The sequence below is a fragment of the Cryptococcus depauperatus genome, chromosome 2 (genome assembly GCF_001720195.1).
Source record: "Cryptococcus depauperatus CBS 7841 chromosome 2, complete sequence".
NCBI lineage: Eukaryota > Fungi > Basidiomycota > Tremellomycetes > Tremellales > Cryptococcaceae > Cryptococcus > Cryptococcus depauperatus.
Window position 1 is genome coordinate 852,399 of NC_089469.1, and position 17,888 is coordinate 870,286.

Sequence of the window (17,888 nt, forward strand, 5' to 3'; positions counted from 1 at the left end):
TTCTTCTTCTCTACCAGATTTTTTTTTTGGGGGAAGACCAAAACCTCTTTAACATTAACGTGTCATTAGCAAGGCTTTAAGGATTGGCATACAAGAACTCTCGACAGATTTTCGCTATGCCTACACCTCGTATTACTCGTTCCCCTATTTTGACGCCACTATCGATCCGTACGCGCGCCACTCCGCAGCCTCCATACTCAACTTCTTGTTCGCCATCTCATCATAAAACAGCAGATGAGTTGGCTCTGGAAGAAGCTGCATCTATCTTGCACACTCCTGCCATGCGTCTCCGGTCGACGGCAAGCATGAGCCCAGAGGTACTAGACAGTGGCAGTGCCAGGGCGTTAAGACACCAACGGTTAACCCAGGCGAGGCAAGGGGGCGAAGCTCAGAGGGAAAGAAGCCAAAACCCACAAATAAATGATAGGGAGAAAAAAAAAGACGAGCAGGCCGTCAGTAGGGACGATTCGCTAGCAAATTTGACTCACAGGGCATGTGCCGAAGGCGTCACGGAAGACGAAGACGATGAGGCATCACGCGAGCTCGGTGGGGTCTCCGGGCTATCTGACAGCGGTAGTATACAAATTGTAGAGCATGGTGAGAACAATCAGAGCGAAGATGTTCCCCTGTCGGCATCATTATCGACCGGTCAAATTTTTGCCCAAGCTGGCGACAGGGTCAAATTTGAAGCGAGCGAATCTGTTACAGGCTCTGAAACAGTGTCTGGACGATCTTCGTCTGACTCTTTGTCGTCTTCTGATTCAGATACAGAGTCTGATTCTGAATCGGACAGCGACGGTAAGAGCAGTTCTTTCGAGGAATCTGAGGAAAATGACCCAGAGGATATAGCCCAAAGTCATTCTACCAAGACCGTTGCCGCTGATCAAGGTAGTTCCAAGGGTGAAAGTGACGGAGAACAAGACTTGATGCTGCGATTTGACAAGGATCAACTCAACAATGACGAAGCGTATGTCACCTCATCTTTACTACTTGGTCTACACTAACTCGTAACAAGTCCTATTCCTGACTTGTCTATCCCCAAGTTGCCCCAAAACTATCTCGCTTCTACCAAAGATACACGAGCTGCACATTCAGCATCTGTCCAACCTTCAAGACGGCCATCGCAACCTTTTACTAATGGGCTCGAATCCTTAGAGCTGGATGATCGTCCCTATGAGCGTCCACTCACAAAGCAAGAAAAAGCTCTCGTGCGTGTTCAGTGTCGACACAAGCTGCTACCACTCACGCTCCTTAGCAACCACGGAAAGCCACCATTTCACAGTTGTGGGCATCTATCCCGACACCTCGAGTGGATCTATTACCACAGATGAAGAAAGATTACCAGGCATTGGCCCTTGCAAACACTCTAGACCCCAAGAGGTTTATGAAAAATGGCAGCAAGAGCAACAAGGTACCAGAGTCATTTGCTGTGCGTCGCTCTCCCATCTACACCCATCCAAATTGACAGATTTTAGTTTGGCACCATGGTCGAGACTTCTCGCCGTCTCAAGGACACAACCATCACCAAAGAAAGCAAGTATCGACCGGGGCAAGTCGTCCAAAACATCATCCGCGACGAACATATGGACACCTACGCAAAAAGAAAGTACGACGATCTTCAGTGGTCCAAGATGGAGAATGGACGTGGCAAGGGTTGGAAAAAAAGGGCCAAGTGGCAATAATCAAACCCATCCACTATTTAGTAGGCGTCCTCACAACTGCACATCTGCTGATCCACATCCTAGGTTATTTGCATGGCATCTTGATGTAATTCTGTAGACATTCCTTAGACTCTGTAACACCATAGCACGACCCACACTAAAATTGATTACGTAAACAACAGCCGCCACGCCTCAACATCACCGGTGTTTTGTGAAAATTTTTATCGCCGCTGCTTGCCACTGGCGCAAACTCGCGATCCTATTGGTCCGGACAGGGGACTCGCCCCGTTGCCCTGTTTTCCCACTCCCGTCACTTCGACGGCTCCTCACAAAGGAAACCACCAAAAAAAACGCGAAGGGTGCCCAAGCCAGTGCCCACAACGACCAGCAGCAACGCATGGTGGCACCCGGGAGAATGGTTACCTCGTCGCGCCGCATCGCGAAGCTGACCAACAAGACGAAGCTGCTCATCTACCACGGGTCGGACAAGGTCGATCCATCCGCGGTGGAGACAGTTTTGTGGGATCAGGACAATGCGGCGGGGGCGGACAGCAAACACCAACATATCGGCCCATCGGGAGTCGAAAATGGCGAGCTACTGGTATGTATTCGCATCCGCTCTATCACTTTTCCTTATGCATCGGAGGCGGTTTATCGAGCCGTTGGCGAGAAAACTGGGCGTGACGGCGAGTGGTTGTTTGGCTGGATGGCAAAAGTGTGGGAAAAGGGGTCCGTGCGGGATGAAGCGCGACTTCTCAAACGCATTTCGCGGCATGTTTCAGTTGTCTTTCTCTGTATTTTTTGGTGACGAGGCGGAGATGGCTGGCAAGACTTGCATGCTTGCGTTGTCGAGTACTGCGGTCAAGCGTGCATGGCGGATGCTTGGATGTGGAAGAATTTCCTGATTGGGGAATTTACGCGACTGTTGACTAATGGCGTGTTTAGCAACATCATCTTCAGGCAGCTTTGTCGTCAGCATCGCTCCTAGCCTCTAGCACAAAGCTGAGCTCGCCCGTCAAGTCGACAAAGCAAGAGTCTACACCGATAGCGGCACTCAATTATCATATCCCTACACCAGATGCGACAGGATTGGTGGCAGATAAGCAGTTTGCACAACTGTACCAAAAAATAAGATACAACAAACCTTACACTTTCATACGATTTTCAGACACTGTCGAGGAAAGCTGCTGTGGATGGGGAGGGTTAGGGTATTGTATGGATGATGCGGATGTGAAATGGCTACAAGAGTTCAACTCCAAGGCGGAAGGATCCAGTGGGGATATCAAGAACGAAAAAGAAGGACGAGCAATGAGGGCCAAGGGAAAAGAGAAGGACAAGGATGCACCGGCGGCTCTGGTCATCTCTGAAGATATGTTTGAGTATGTCATGGGGATATTGGAAAAGTATACAGAGGATAATGTGCCAATGTTGCACACTGTGGGTTTTTCTGCTTTTTTTTTGCTTGGCCATGTTGACAAGTAGCAGGATTTGTCGCTCTTACCATCGTTCTCTGCGGTTGAAACCATGTTTTCTACACCTATATCACCATCTTTTTTGCCTAATAATGAAGTTCCAAAAGAGATTGGCGACCTCAGGTTTTTGACTCGAATAGCTCGCAATATTTATCCACACTGGAAGAGCAGACGGGAGAAACGGCAAGGGCGACCTATCGTTCCTCCCCTCAATTTTGATGAGACTAATAACAATGATCCCTATGTCTGTTTCCGCCGTCGTGACACACGGGCTACTCGAAAAACTAGACGGACAGACAACTTCTCCATCGAGCAATTTCAAAAACTTCAGTACGAACTTCGAGATGCTTACAGTCTTGCCCAATCTGTTCTTCGCCGAGAGACAGAAAAGAAAGCTTTCTTTCAAGCATCTAGGGAAGAATGGGAATGCAAATGGAAACTGTTTGAGACAAAGAGACGATGGCCCAGTTTGGGCATGACGCAACAAGAGGAAGAGCTGATAACCGGGAGACCCATACCAGTTATCATACCTATACAGGTACCTACTACGGCGACTCATTCGGTCATTCCCTCTGCTCAAAGCACTCATTCGCATATGCGCAAGCGCCTTGATAAAGACAGAGAAGAGAAGGCTCAGCGCGACAAATATGAGGCGCAACGACAAGCAGAAAAGTCAACTGTGTTCAGTGGCAGATCTAGCGCGCCTGATGCGCTTAAGGAGAAGCTCTTGGCAATGCAACAGAGGCTTGACGATATGATGACAAGGAGGAAAGAGCGTGATATTCATTGGGATGACTCTACAGATGTAAGTCTCAACTTATTGTAGATGCAACTGATTTGTCTTAGAACTCATATCAACCTTTACTGCCATCATATTCAAGTCACTATTTTCGCTCGCTGTTCTCACTTGACCCATCGCGGGCAAATATCATGAACGATCGAGACCAGGGCGAACTTATTCGACCAGAATGCTTTCGTTTACGTCGTGGTAGAGGAGGTGTTTTAAGACTTGATCGGAAAACACCGCTCTATGTTCATCGACGTGGCTCACCGCCTACTTCTTCACTGGATTATCCTGCTTGGCTCTTTCCCAGCACAAGACCAACTTTGGAAAGAAAAAGACCAAGATCTGTGGACGACGTAGAGCCGGTAGAGAGAAAGAAACAAAAGAATCCCGATGAAATTTGGAGGTATGATGTGGACAAGGGAGGTGCATTGGGTGTTGGAATGGGCTTGGAAGATGACCAAGATAGAGTGATCATTGACGATCTTGAGTCAAAGTAGGCTGTTTCTTTATGCAAAAAACTTCGCTGATGACAACAGGTATATTCGTCATCGTATTGGATTGTTGCAAGAAGGCGATGTCGAAAAGCTCAGACCTGATCATTACTTTCTTGAGCAAACCGCCATAGCTCTCAAAGAGATGGTAGATGCCAAGCCACCACTGGCACCGATATTTCAAAAACCTCCGCCTCCCCAAGCCAATCCCCAGTTACTAGCTGCCCATTTACAGCAGCAACAATTACTTGCTCAGCAACAACAAATGGAACAATTCCAGAGGTTCCAACTCATGGCGCAACAGCAGGCATTGGTGCAACAGCAACAAGCAGCCATGGCACAAGCTCAGGCCCAAGCGCAAGCCAATCAAGGAGATCAACATATGCGTTGAGATACCATCGTTTCTGGTTGACCAAAGTCAAAACTGTTTTCACTGATACGATTCACACCACTCGTCAAGGTTGCCCATTATTCCCATACTCTTTGATACAACAGCATTGATATACCCCATACATTCTTGTCCATTTCCTCTCTCAATATTAATTCTACAGGGAATTGAATGATCAGTGATCAACGCTTGGGAGAAACAGGGTTATAGTATACATTAGTTGTACATTAGACAAAACTGAAATGAAAAATATTGGAAAGCATCCATCATTTGTACGAGAGCATTGCCACGTGGAGAATTGACCTCCACCTGGGACAGACGCGACAACTGGTCGAGTTTAGTATTTCTAATGTTGTGTTTTAATTTATTTTTAAAAAGCTGCAAAAGAGAAAAGAAGAGATATGGCGCAACCAGTAGAACAATGGATCAGCGATATACCGCTAGTGACTCGAACATGGGTAGCAGCATCTGTGGCTACAAGTTTAATGGTGGCAAGTGCTCTCGTTTGTGAAAGAGCAAGGCTGATTGTGATGTAGGAATGTCAGATAATAGCACCATTACAACTATATTTCTCATGGAAATCAGCCGTTGTCAATATGCAAGTGCGTGTACTGTCTGCAAACAGCGACTGATGAGGTGCAGCTATGGAGGTTCTTGACGACCTTTTTGTACTTTGGGCCGGTTTCGCTCGACCTTGTGTTTCATATCTTTTTCATGTACGTCTTTATAGGATGACTGTTGACTGACCTGGTAGAATGCGGTATTCCAAGTTACTAGAGGAGAACTCATTCTCAAATCGTCGAGCCGATTATGCCTGGTTGCTCCTTCTTTGTGCAACTTTTCTCCTTGTATGTATTTTACTTGTGTATTATTGCTAATAAGGGCAGTTGTTGACACCTGTTACCACCCTCCCATTTCTCTCCTCCTCCCTTGCTTTTGCGCTCGTCTACATCTGGTCAAGGAGAAATCCTTCTATCAAAATGTCTTTGTTTGGTGTACTCACGTATGTTGTCTCTGTCAGTATGCCACTGACGTACCAGAATTACCGCGCCATACCTCCCCATATCTCTCATAGCATTCACATGTGTGTTTCAAGGAGGGCTCAAGGCTGCTATTCCTGATATAGTATGTTTCAAAAGACCGCTTACACTGACGTATAAAAGGTTGGAATGCTTGCAGGACATACCTACGTCTTTTTACAAGATTACTGGCCACGGGAGATGTGGAGTAGAACAGGACGTCCAGAGATTCGAACTCCAGCTTTTATGTGAGTGTTGCTGTGGGACGTGAGCTGATTGTCAGAAAACGTATCTTTGGGCAAGAAAGTTGATGCGAAATGTGTCTTTTTCATTCTGCTCATTAACAAGCATATTTGGGCACATCGACAAAATCAATTTCAGAAGGGTGTCATTCTCACAGTTTATCAATTTCCATTGAGCTTGGTATAATGTGATGTATGCAAGTTGCGTACCGATGATGATAGTGTGAAAATCATCGTTTTCCATGAACATTATCATGAATAAAGAATTTTTAAAAAAAAAGAAATCAATTCTCCGTCCGGGAATCGAACCCGGGTCGCCCGCGCTCAGTTTACGCCTGTTGTACAGCGATCTCTGAAAGGCGGATATACTAACCCCTGTACTAACGAAGATTGGTTATAAACACTTTTATACCAATGCATTATGTATCGTTTTACTGCCGCCCACATTTATTGGCTGAAACTAATGATTTTGCCTCATTTTTACTTCGTCAGCAGGCAATCATACAAACTGTAGTGTCCCGATCTCTGTGCGTTACAAGCGGGAGAATAAGTGATTCTTCTTTTTCATCTTTATGTTCACCTTATTATGTCTATATACGCCAAGAGAGACAGTCAACTTTGAAGATTCTTGAAAAAGAAAAATAGAAAGCAACGATATAACTTATAGTAAGTTTTCTGTTCAAAGACAACTTTTTAATCCCTAGCCTGTAGCTCTTTTCTTGAGCCTATAAACTCTCAACTTCTTCTACTTTTTTTTTTACCATCTGTTGACTGTTCGCATATTGTGGTCGCATTGCGCCAACACATCCATTAAGGAGCATTAAAATGTCTCTGCCACTACTAGCAATGAGCCATCGCCAGTCGCTCCTACTTACGGCAGTGGCAGCCGTTATCGGTACAACTTCTATCATACTTTCTTTTCAAGCCCTTCGTCGCGAAGTTCGGACAGAACGGTTGAAGCGCCAGGTGGGCGAAGACGTTGAGGAGTGGGAGAAGAGCAGGTCAGGAAGTGGGTTAGCTAGTCCTGATGAGAGGATTGAAAGTATTGTGAGGAGGGAAAGAGACTGGGAGAAAGAGTTTGATGAGGACCTAATCCGAGAGCAGGTGGGTTCGGGCTATAGTGGTCTTTTGGCTTTGGCTCATAAAGCGATAAGCTTACGAGGAATTACAATTTTTTGGGAGAAGAGTCGATGGCATTAGTAAGAAAGGCTTATGTGGTAGTGGTTGGTTGTGGAGGCGTTGGAAGCTGGTGTGCGCTCATGTTGCTTCGAAGGCAAGCTACAACTCATAATCTGTATATCCTTGCTGACGCTTTTGATAGTGGTGTTGGCAGACTACTCCTTATTGATGTAGGTAAAGCAAGCCATCAATCCAGTCTCATGCCTCGTTTCAGTTTGATCTTACTACTCTCTCTTCTCTCAACCGACATGCCTGTGCCACTCTTGAAGATGTTGGCACACCTAAGGTTATTGCAATGCAAAAGTATCTAAGGAAAATTGCTCCTTGGGCACAGTATGTTTATTGTTATGCGTCGTTCCTCTTTAACACGTATTTAGAATAGATGTTCAAATCGGACTTTGGCGGGAGGGTGAAGGAGAGAAGTGGCTGGAAGGTGCCAATTGGGTTGTAGATGCCATTGACAATATTGAGACTAAGGCTGATTTACTGGCATACTGTTGCAAGTCTGGTATAAAAGTGTTTTCTAGCATGGGATCGGGGGCAAAGAAAGATCCGACAAGGGTTCAGATCGCGTTAGTACTTGGCATGCGTCAACAACAGTGATTGACACGTTACGCAGGGACATTGGAAATACATACGAAGATCCATTGGCGAGAAGTGTACGTAGGAGGCTTCGAATTAACGGTATCTTTTCTGGCATCCCGTAAGTCAAAAACGAACTTTTAAAGGCACTACTCAATTGCTTTTAGTGTCGTTTACTCCACTGAAACTCCCTCCGATGTAAAACTCCTACCATTAGATGAAGAAGAGTTCAAGAAGGGTGCCGTAAAGGAGCTCCAAGCTTTTGATGACTTCCGTGTCCGCATCATGCCTGTTCTGGGGCCCTTGCCAGCGATATTCGGGCTGAACATCGCTACATATCTCTTGTTGGATTTGGCAGGCAAACCTCTTACAGATTTCTTGGAAATTAAGAATAGGAAAAAGATCTATCAGCCATTGGAAAGGGGACTTACCGATAAAGAAGCGAAATTTAAAGGAATCAAGTTGCAAGAAAAGCTTCCAATCTCTCTAGATGATATAGGGTTTGTCTTTGAAGAACTCTACCATGGACGCTCTAGTCTCCCACCATTTGCCATCCCATTGAAGGCTGCTGTCATAAGATGGGACAGGTCCAAAGAACTTTCGTTTGATAATCTTGTTGTCATGGGTAACAAGGAAGCTGATAAACATATGAGCGAGTGTCTTGTTGGTGGGAAACCTTTGGAACAAGTATGGGGCGAAGAAGTGGTGGATCTCATCAAGAAAAAATCGGAAGAAGCAAGAAACATCATGGCTTGGCGAAGAGGATAAACATAGACTTGGTAGATGCATTGCTTATTATAATTCATTTATCGATACCCCCATTCGCCTCTTTCATCTGAATCTTCACTCCAACGATCGCTATCATCCCCGCCTCTAAATCCAACCATGTCCTCATCGGCATCCTCGTCCTCTGGATAATCATTCCTGTAATAATCCTCGTCATTCGAGTCTTCATCTGCTTCATCCTCGGGTACAGACCCCGATACTGAGGAAGGTGGTGAATGATCTTCAAAACCTAGTCTACAGCCAAGTCAGAAAACTCTCATTAAGTTCAAAATTTACGTACAATTGCCCGTTAGTCACACCATCGCCTGCTCCAATATTTAAAGATACAGAGTCTGTCCAGTCTCTATAGTACAAATCATACACCCATTCAACATCTTCAACATTTCCTTCCACCTTTTTTTCGTCTTTCTGTTCCACTTTATACCAAAGCTTAGCAGTAGATCGCGAAAAGATCATGTTGAACATACTACGAAGGTATTCTTCAAGCATAGGCAAGAAAGCCGCGACTTCTTTGTCTTCTTGTTCAATCATACGATTTCTAGAGCCGGATTGTACGGCTTGGGCGTCAACGAAGCGGAATGGTCTTGCTCCATTCTCCGTCCTAAAATGGTCTAACGTCATTGAAACTTCTCACATTATCTAATAGCAAAACGTTACTCTTCAGCTGTAATGACACGAGGGGGTAACATCGCTCTTGTCCTTGGACTAAGGGGTGGGACCACTCGGTATTGCATATGTGGTTGTCTCTGTGACCGAGACACCTGTCTCGTTTCTTTTGCAATAGTGTCATGAGACAGATTAAGTTCAGATGCGTTGGAAGTTGTAGGTATGCGATGATCCAATCGAGATGGCTGACTGACTAATTTTGGTGGTTCTGGTAAAGGTGCAGAGGCTTTGGGAGATGGTGACGCTTTTATAGCTAAAAGATCTTGAATCCTGGTCTACAATAATTGTTATCAATATTGAACGATGCGACAGAAAACATGATATCCGCCAACCAAGTGCAAAGCAAGGATATGTTTACCTTTAGTACCTCTCCTTCCTCGCCTTCACCAACCCAAGTACCGGGAACTGTATCTGCTAAGCGAAAGACTCCTTTTGGTCTACCAGCTATATCCCGTCGCCTCTTGGCACGTGCTTCATCTTGAATCACTATAGTCGTATGTATAAGCCAGTAAGCTTTGTGTGTTGAACGATACGCATACCGAGTGAGCTCAGAGCTGGTTCTGTAGCTTTCCGTTTGATCCTCAAAACGGTAAAACTAGGAGGAGGAAGCGGGCTAGAGACGAAAGGATCCAAGTCCATTGGTGTTGGTAATTGCTTCAAAAGAATAGAATGAACAAAATGTAAAGACTCAGAATACGTTTATAAAATGAATTGGGATTTGACGTCAAACAAAAACAACCTCCACCTCCACCGGTAAAAAGAACATTAAATTGACATTAACATGATTTCTTATCTTTCTTTCCTTTGAGCAACATGAAAAACATCAAATTGTTCGCATCAACCTTCCGTTCCAATCTATGTATCTCCACGAAATCGCCTCTTCGTCCGCAATCTACTCTAGCCATACACGCCATACCCAAGATAACGCCTACACACATTAGTCGTCAAACACTTGAGAGACTGCACAAATTGTCTGCTCTGGCTCCACCCCCGCCAGACTCACTTGAAGAGAAGCAGCTTATTAAGGAGCTATCGGAGCTGATTGGGCTTATGGATCTTGTGAAGCAAGTTGAATTGCCCCAAGAAGCCATCCCAGGGCTCTTAGGAGAGGGAATCGGAGCAGTACGTGTAGGAGAGGCTAAACAAGAAATGAAGGGGACGGCTGGCGACGAAGCAACTTGGCAGGGAGAAAAACATGGCAAGGATTTATTGGAATGGAGCCCAACTAGGATAGGAGATTATTATTCATCTGCTTGGCTCAAGAAGGATGAAGGATGCAGCAATGTATAATGCGTATAGAAGGGAAATATGTCTACTATGCCAGTCGGACCTCTCAAAATTACCGACAAGATGTGTTTTAAATGGTGACACCCATTCGAGTATGTCAATAGCTAAATGTGGGAGTTTAATCTCTCCCTTTCACTACAAAGTCGTTTCGTAGTGAGAAAATCTCGACTATAGTTTCAGATGGAATAACACCTATCAAGGTGAATTGGTGGTTATAGCCTTGATCTCTTCGACATCTAAACGGATTTGTTTGGCCGGAGGCTCGTCTTCGATGTCATATACAGGCAAAGGGGGGCAAGAGCTGAGGGTAGTCAAAACCGGAATAGGCTGTATAGATGTGAGAATCGTAGTGGAATGCCCTAGTACAGCACCAGCTTCAAGCATACGGGTATAGAGACTATGTTCAACGCCGAGGGTATAAGTGAAGCTTTTGCGCGCGAGCAGTGAAGAGCCATTCTCAGGAGAAAGTTCGAGCTATATATGTTAATGTTTGCAGATTCATTGAAGGATACTTGACGTACGAGTGATATAATGTCTTCAAGAAGATGGGCTTGTCCTACTATTTGGCTAGCAAGCTGATCATGCTTGATATGCACAATGTGAACATGAAAATGGTCTACTCATGGTGAAAAATCATTCAAGTGGTACTTTAGAACATATAACTTACAGTATGTAGGCTGATAATGCACAAACATTCTCAACTTGCCTTCTTCCACCAAAAACCTGTCTTTCGCTACCTTGGCAGCCTGCTTGCGAATGTCTTGGAGTAAAGGAATGTGCTGTCTCGTTAAATCTCTTAAAGACCGTATGCCTCGATCATTCACAATTGCTACAAAATACTTATCTACTTTCAGATGCTTGCGGAGAGTATCTGTAGATTAAAGGCACATACAAGAGAATTTTCATTGACTTCGTCCCATTTGAGATCCGGTAGAATGACAAATCCCTCATCACCAATTGTGCAGTGATAAACGCGATCAGCTTCCTTTTTGCCTTCTAAAATTTCGTAGACCCTATGGGCGTATCTCCTTCAGCATGTTTTTCAATATTCACAACTTTACCCACCATTGGATCTTGGACACTGGTAAACTCTCAATATATGGTCTCACAATGTCTTGATAAATCTGCGCCGTCTCACAAACAGTGAGTCTCTCCTGAACAGAGTACTTCTTAATGTGGTCTGAGGAGGCTGGACATATCAGCTTGAGGACAAAATCAGGGTGAGAAGAATCTGGTCGAGCCCAGGCATGAGCTGAGTAGTACTACACCATATATATCAGCATATTCGGTCGATGATAAACTAGGAGACTTCAATTACAGGTTGGTTTTCAAGAATTGTTTCGACCTCTTGCAGATTTTTTATAATTTCTTTCGCCTTTTCACCGATGACCGCTGTCTTTTGGACGTGTATAATCGCAGATTGTTCATGTAACTTGCCCAAGATGAAGGTTGAACCTGACAAAGTTGATTCGGACAGGATTTGTATAGGCTCAAATTGGGCCATAATAGCTGGGGTTAGGTTTAAAACTGCAGATTGAGGCATTTGCTCAGACATCTTGGACGTTGTTGCAGAAAATAAAGAAAGAAAAAAGAGAAAAAGTAAAGTAAAACAGAAAAGAATGAGAAACGCGTCGCGTCGCGTCTGCCACGCGTTTATAGCTTTTTTAACAAAATTCTTAACGGTTTTCTATTTGACTAATGATTCATCTTTCAATTTCTCACTCTCAAGAGAAAATCTTGCTATTCAAAGCGAAAAAGGCATCGCAACCATCAATAAGTGTAGGCTTCATATATAATAGCACCGGTTTGCTCTGTGTATACAAGCAAAACAATCGTTAAATCCTCTCCAGTACGTACATCCACACGCCCGTCTCTGGCTCATATACAATTCTTTCCTGGGCCCCGTCACGTATTCGACGACCGTCTGGTACAGAAGTCATCGCAATCAATCTTTTTTCCAAAACTCTCCATCCAAACACAGACGCGCGACGATGTGGGATATCCCTTGAAGGCCCATTATGAGTTTCAACGCTTTCAGGCTTTTCTGGCGAGGGGCCAGAAAAGAAAGGAAGAAAATCATATCTTGTAGGAGAATACGACACGCTCACCCATCTTGCGTTCTCTTTCGTCACTTTTGAGAGGTTGTACACCATTCTCTCCACAGGATCTGACGGTAATAGTTGGTTACCGTCGAAAGACAAGGATAGATTAGGACTTGTAGAGATGGCGTCACACGTAGATTTATCCAAAACAAAATCCCAGCCATTCTCAACAACGCCGTCACTCAAGTACTGAGACATCGGTGGAATTGACACGAGAGATTCGAGAGACAAAACATTGACTTTCATAAATGGTACCTTTGCTTCTTCTTCTGCGGAAACAACGAAGGCTGGCGGGTCGACATAGTCTGCGTCAACGACTTGAGCACGCCGTCCACAGAGCATCGTATCGAGACGGGCTTGTAATTGCGTTCCAAGCGTAGAAGATCCGCACCCAAGATGTAAAATGTTGGCTTTGCCCTCTTTGGCTTTTGAGCAAAACATTTCTTCAACAAGCGAGATGAGATATTCTGTCTGGACGAGCCATTCAAAATGATCTTCTGTTGAGAAACGATTTGTCCAGTAGGTAGGTGACCAAAAGTCAGTTTTTGGCATTGTTTAAATAGAATCAAAAGAAAAATCCGAGACAAAAAGATAAATGGGTTAGCATAGATTAAATATACCCTCCTTTAAGCCGACGTGTTGTGCTTCCTCATTTGTTTCTTTTTTGTGTTTATGAAATTGGATCCGAATTGTTGAAAGTATTTTAGTTTCTTTTCTCATTCTTGATAGGCAACTAGACTATACGTGTCACCATTTCGTCCTCTTTTGCTGCCCGCTTAGCGCTGAGCCATGGCGCCGTCCTCCACCCTCTCGAACAACGCAGACACCAACTCTCCAGCAGCAGCCAAATCCGCCCAAGGACAGCTTTCCGGTAGCGATGGATTCCCTGCCATAAGCGGCATAGACACCATGTGCGGTGGCTGCAACGACCCTATCGACCAGGAAAGTGGTGGGGTTGTAGTCGCGTTCGGGTAAGTGTTACGGTGATCGAAGGGTATGTCGCTGACAGGGTGCAGGCAAAAACTATGGCATGTGGAATGTTTTAGGTGTACAAAATGCAGAGAAAAAGTATCTGCTGATACGAATCTGTTGTTGCTGTCTGACGGCAGTCCTGTCTGTGGAAAATGTTCTTATCAAGTAAGTTTGTTGAACGTCGTTTGTAATTCGGACTGACCGGCCGCTAGTGTTTTGTATGCAAGGAGGCAATTACGGAAGAAGCCATCATGACTGGCGAGGAGTCGTATCATGCCAACTGTTTTACTTGCAGGACATGTAAGAAAAAAATTGAGGAGCTGGTTTTTGCCAAGACGAGCCAAGGCATCTATTGCATGGTAATTCATTATATTGCTATCATGCCATGGCTGACCAGAATGCAGTCATGTCACAACGAAAGAGTAGCTAAATCTCGGAGACATGCTGAAGCAAAACGCCAACGGCAAGCGCGACGGGAAGAACGCGAGCGCGAAAAGCGAGAAAAAGAAGGACGCGAATCGGAGCAACGTCGATTAGAACAGCATCGCGGGGGTGTCAATTCACCGAGCTATCTTAATGCAGGCTCTACGCCGCATCCTCAACAATCCCAGTCGTTTGCAAATGGAATGGCGATACCATCTCCAAGGCCGCCGACGTCGCCTTTCAACCAAACATTACCTCAAGGACAGACAAGAACACAAAACCAAGGCGAAGAAGAGGATGACTCGCTTGGTGCAAGTGAGAAAACAAAGGACTTGTCTGTAAAACAAATAGTTCCAAGATCATCATCGCCCGCAGGAAGACAACTGACTGAAGCTCAAAACATGCCCCTTCCCGCCTCTCCTTCGGAGAGCCTTGATGGAAAACCTCTCAAGCCTAGTAGACCGACCCACTCTCAGAGTCATTCGATGGGACTGAGCGTACCCACTACAACTAAAGCCGAGCGAAGACGCTCAATCAATCCTGGAATGACCTTCAGCTTTAATCAAGCTGATCTTGGTGGAACGGGAGGGTATTCTGGAGAGAGATTGAGTGCTCATCAACATTCACCGCTTCATTCAGGCTTCACTGATTCACAAGCGGAGCAAAGTGCCAGAAAGTCTTCAAGATCGCCTTCGCCCTCTGGAAACCTTTCATTTCCTTTCAAAGATGATGCTGGAGGTCAGACACAGCCCGAGCAATCGCACGAGACAAACGTTTCCATATCTGAGTATCAGTCAACCAAAACAAGCTTTAAAGGCGAAAACCAATTGAAGGAAGTGCTTGAGACCCCTAAACTTCACGCTCCTGATCTTCCAAATATGTCGTTTTCTCTGTCTGACCCTGACTTTGCAGTCATTCTGTCCAACATGGACCAATCGCCTCACAAAAACCAACCTAACGTTACACTCATAGATAGGGATAGGCAAAGAACAGAAGTAGACTTCATTCCCAGTGGAGAGTCTGCCCCTAGTTCACCCTTAATCACATCCCCTTCCCTAGCTAGGAGTCCTTATATGGATATGCTATCAGCTGTCGAACCTAATCCCCAGGCTCACTCTGTCACACCTTTAAATAGTCGAGACAGGTTATCTCCAAATGATCTCACTCCTCACAGATTCAACAGAAGGCAAACATCAGCTGACTCGGCCATCTCGATTCGATCGAGACATGGTGATGGTAGTTTTGAGAAGATTGTAGAGATTTTGGCCAGAGCAAAGCATAATGAAGAAGAGAGCGTTAATGTAGATACAACCTTGCTTGTTGGAATTGTTCGAGAGGTCGAAGATTTGCGTGAAGCTCTAACTGGCCTGAAAAACAAATATACGGGCGTCAAACGTTCAAGTCAGCAATATAGCGAGGGCCTTTCTGTTGCGGGTGAAGAATATGATAAGGAGCGTTCAAAGCGGACCGAACTAGAAGCCGAAGTTTCGCGCCTCCGGGCACAGTTACATTCTCAAACTGCACGATTGAGTGTAATTTCAGGGGATGAAAGAAGGGCTGAGAATATGAAAAGGAGAAGCAAGGACTTAGCGAGTAACTTGACAGGATTGGAAAGGGATATCTCAAGGTTAAAAGCAGAGAGAGATATAAAATTAGCAGAAGTCGACGAACTTGTTGAAAGAACTCAAAGGTACTTTGTTTTTTGTATCCTTTGGACATGCGCTGATTATTGAATAAGCGGCCTAGAAATTGACCCCAACACAATGTCTCAATCCTTAGGTTTACGTCTGGAGACAATTCGAACGCAATACGCAAAGGATATTGAATCGCTCTCAAGTCAGACTGAAAACCTTCAACGGGAAATTGCCGAGCTTCTTCAAATCAAGGAAGATTCTCTAGAAGAATCTGTTGCTCTGGCAGCCAAGAATGAAGATCTTGCTGAACTCAACGCACAACTGACAAAGCAAGCAGAAAATTTACAAGAGAACATCAATCGAAATCGACCTCCAACGGTTTTCAGCAAAAAGTCTCATTTGCAAAACTCTCCTAGCTTGGCATCACTTACTGGACAGAGTCTACAAGACGTACCAGAAGAAACTGTTACCGCTCGAGTTGTAAAAGTAACCAAACCAGAACCGATAGAGGCTGCGCCAGTCAAAAGGTTTAAATGGTACAAATCCTCTAAAGGTCCTGATGCCTCCAATACTCCTGCAAATATCTCCAGGCCGCTGGCTTCCGAGAACAATAACAAGTCTCGTGGGGGCATGTCCCTCGGCATGGCAGGATTGGCTATAGGGGGCATTGGCGGGGGTGGTGCTCGACCAAGTACAGAATTTGGTACAAGAGATCATACATTCCAGCAACACACAATGATGAGGTTTACAAGATGTGAGTTGTGCGGAGAGAAAATGTGGGGGTTGCAGGAAGTTAAATGTTCTTGTAAGTATGATTTTACTTTGGACAAGGAAAGAACTAACAGCGTGGGAATAGCTTGTGGGATTGTGAGCCATAGCAAATGCGCGGAAAAATTACCAAGAGGATGCACAGGGAACAAGGTGGCTAAAGACGAACCTGATGGACCTCTGCGTGAGTAAATAGAAACATGAGAAAAGTGGATATGACTGACGTTGTGAACAGCACCGTCTATGTTTGGCCGTCCGTTAGTCGAGCAAACAGTGACTGATAAGCAATCCGTCCCTGCAATCGTCACCAAATGTATAGCTGCTGTTGAAGCTGTCGGTATGGAGTATGAGGGTATCTATCGAAAGACTGGGGGTTCCTCCCAGTCCAAGCAGATCACGCTGCTCTTTGAGAGGGGCGATTATGACGCATTTGATTTGACAGATGTCGATTCGTTTAATGATATATCAAGTGTAACATCGGTGTTGAAGACATACTTTCGTTCGTTGCCAAACCCACTGTTAACCCACGAATTGCATGAGAGTTTTGTAACTGCCGCAAGTAAGTGATTGTGTTTTATATGTGATGATGTGGAATGGGATGAGACTGATATTCATTTAGCGATCCGTGACATAAACAACAAACGACAAGCTGTATGTGCGTTATTAAAAGAATTACCAAGAGAACATTACAACACACTCAAAGCACTCATGTTACATTTGAACCGCGTGACGTCTCATAGCTCCGTCAATCTCATGACGAGCCAGAATTTAGGTGTTGTCTTTGGCCGTACGTTATATTAGCGACGTTTTGACAGTGGATGAGGCTGACTTGGCATATTTAGCTACATTAATGAGATCTCCTGATCCCAACAGGGAATTTGGAGATATGGCTGGCAAAGCATTGAGTATTCAATGGCTGGTGGAAAATGCTCCATCACTATTCAATATTGATCGCGATTAGACGGACTAGATTGGCAAGTTGAAAACACAAACAAGATCCAGAAGACAAAGTCAATACCCATTATTCGCCATAAATACCTGTTTCGGAATTGTCATTACGTTCAACATCTTACCATTACCAACTATCCACTTCTCTCTATCCTTTTGTCTTCGCCTTGACATTATTTCTTATATCTTTCTGCTTATCTCTTTTTGCTGCCGCTTTCTTCACAACCTAACCTCGCCTATGTTTCTGACGATTATACACTAATTGAAAAGAAACGTCATCATCTTTGCCCGTCTTTCCATAGGTTCAACAGTTCTCACCCTTCTCTCTATGGCCATGTTCTTTCTCTTCTTTTTTGTGGCTTTGTGGAATATGCGCGGGATGCAGAGGAATGTCATATGTCTGACTATGCATGATGTGCAATTGTCTTACATGTATATGGTTACAAACTGTTGAGGTCGAAACGATGATAGCCGTGTTCAG

At 44.7% G+C, this 17,888-nt stretch overlaps 8 protein-coding genes across 8 annotated transcripts; 5 read left to right on the plus strand and 3 right to left on the minus strand.

The window, feature by feature from the left end:
• Nucleotides 1–116: 116 nt before the first annotated feature.
• L203_101581 (uncharacterized protein) lies at nucleotides 117–1,682 on the plus strand (the record flags this gene model as incomplete). Its single annotated transcript, XM_066211020.1, has 5 exons — nucleotides 117–798; nucleotides 850–967; nucleotides 1,016–1,208; nucleotides 1,256–1,429; nucleotides 1,476–1,682. 5 exons carry the CDS (start codon nucleotides 117–119, stop codon nucleotides 1,680–1,682), a joined length of 1,374 nt encoding a protein of 457 aa, XP_066067117.1.
• Nucleotides 1,683–2,058: 376 nt separating this feature from the next.
• On the plus strand, nucleotides 2,059–4,802 carry L203_101582 (uncharacterized protein; the record flags this gene model as incomplete). Its single annotated transcript, XM_066211021.1, has 5 exons — nucleotides 2,059–2,262; nucleotides 2,607–3,098; nucleotides 3,147–3,955; nucleotides 4,015–4,413; nucleotides 4,457–4,802. The coding sequence occupies 5 exons, from the start codon at nucleotides 2,059–2,061 to the stop codon at nucleotides 4,800–4,802; spliced, it is 2,250 nt and encodes a 749-aa protein (XP_066067118.1).
• Nucleotides 4,803–6,885: 2,083 nt separating this feature from the next.
• On the plus strand, nucleotides 6,886–8,589 carry L203_101583 (uncharacterized protein; the record flags this gene model as incomplete). The annotated part of the gene is made up of 7 exons (XM_066211022.1): nucleotides 6,886–7,164; nucleotides 7,215–7,333; nucleotides 7,382–7,409; nucleotides 7,454–7,572; nucleotides 7,617–7,811; nucleotides 7,859–7,942; nucleotides 7,989–8,589. 7 exons carry the CDS (start codon nucleotides 6,886–6,888, stop codon nucleotides 8,587–8,589), a joined length of 1,425 nt encoding a protein of 474 aa, XP_066067119.1.
• Nucleotides 8,590–8,627: 38 nt separating this feature from the next.
• On the minus strand, nucleotides 8,628–9,912 carry L203_101584 (uncharacterized protein; the record flags this gene model as incomplete). The annotated part of the gene is made up of 6 exons (XM_066211023.1): nucleotides 8,628–8,841; nucleotides 8,888–9,023; nucleotides 9,075–9,208; nucleotides 9,265–9,548; nucleotides 9,632–9,759; nucleotides 9,813–9,912. The coding sequence occupies 6 exons, from the start codon at nucleotides 9,910–9,912 to the stop codon at nucleotides 8,628–8,630; spliced, it is 996 nt and encodes a 331-aa protein (XP_066067120.1).
• Nucleotides 9,913–10,086: 174 nt separating this feature from the next.
• Nucleotides 10,087–10,563, plus strand: L203_101585 (uncharacterized protein; the record flags this gene model as incomplete). Its single annotated transcript, XM_066211024.1, has 1 exon — nucleotides 10,087–10,563. One exon carries the CDS (start codon nucleotides 10,087–10,089, stop codon nucleotides 10,561–10,563), a length of 477 nt encoding a protein of 158 aa, XP_066067121.1.
• A 192-nt stretch (nucleotides 10,564–10,755) lies between these two features.
• On the minus strand, nucleotides 10,756–12,115 carry L203_101586 (uncharacterized protein; the record flags this gene model as incomplete). The annotated part of the gene is made up of 6 exons (XM_066211025.1): nucleotides 10,756–11,034; nucleotides 11,082–11,176; nucleotides 11,228–11,399; nucleotides 11,453–11,573; nucleotides 11,626–11,822; nucleotides 11,879–12,115. The coding sequence occupies 6 exons, from the start codon at nucleotides 12,113–12,115 to the stop codon at nucleotides 10,756–10,758; spliced, it is 1,101 nt and encodes a 366-aa protein (XP_066067122.1).
• Nucleotides 12,116–12,395: 280 nt separating this feature from the next.
• Nucleotides 12,396–13,214, minus strand: L203_101587 (uncharacterized protein; the record flags this gene model as incomplete). The annotated part of the gene is made up of 1 exon (XM_066211026.1): nucleotides 12,396–13,214. The coding sequence occupies one exon, from the start codon at nucleotides 13,212–13,214 to the stop codon at nucleotides 12,396–12,398; it is 819 nt and encodes a 272-aa protein (XP_066067123.1).
• Nucleotides 13,215–13,451: 237 nt separating this feature from the next.
• Nucleotides 13,452–17,420, plus strand: L203_101588 (uncharacterized protein; the record flags this gene model as incomplete). The annotated part of the gene is made up of 9 exons (XM_066211027.1): nucleotides 13,452–13,633; nucleotides 13,679–13,799; nucleotides 13,847–13,993; nucleotides 14,039–15,747; nucleotides 15,796–16,496; nucleotides 16,548–16,643; nucleotides 16,695–17,018; nucleotides 17,079–17,246; nucleotides 17,302–17,420. 9 exons carry the CDS (start codon nucleotides 13,452–13,454, stop codon nucleotides 17,418–17,420), a joined length of 3,567 nt encoding a protein of 1,188 aa, XP_066067124.1.
• Nucleotides 17,421–17,888: the final 468 nt, after the last annotated feature.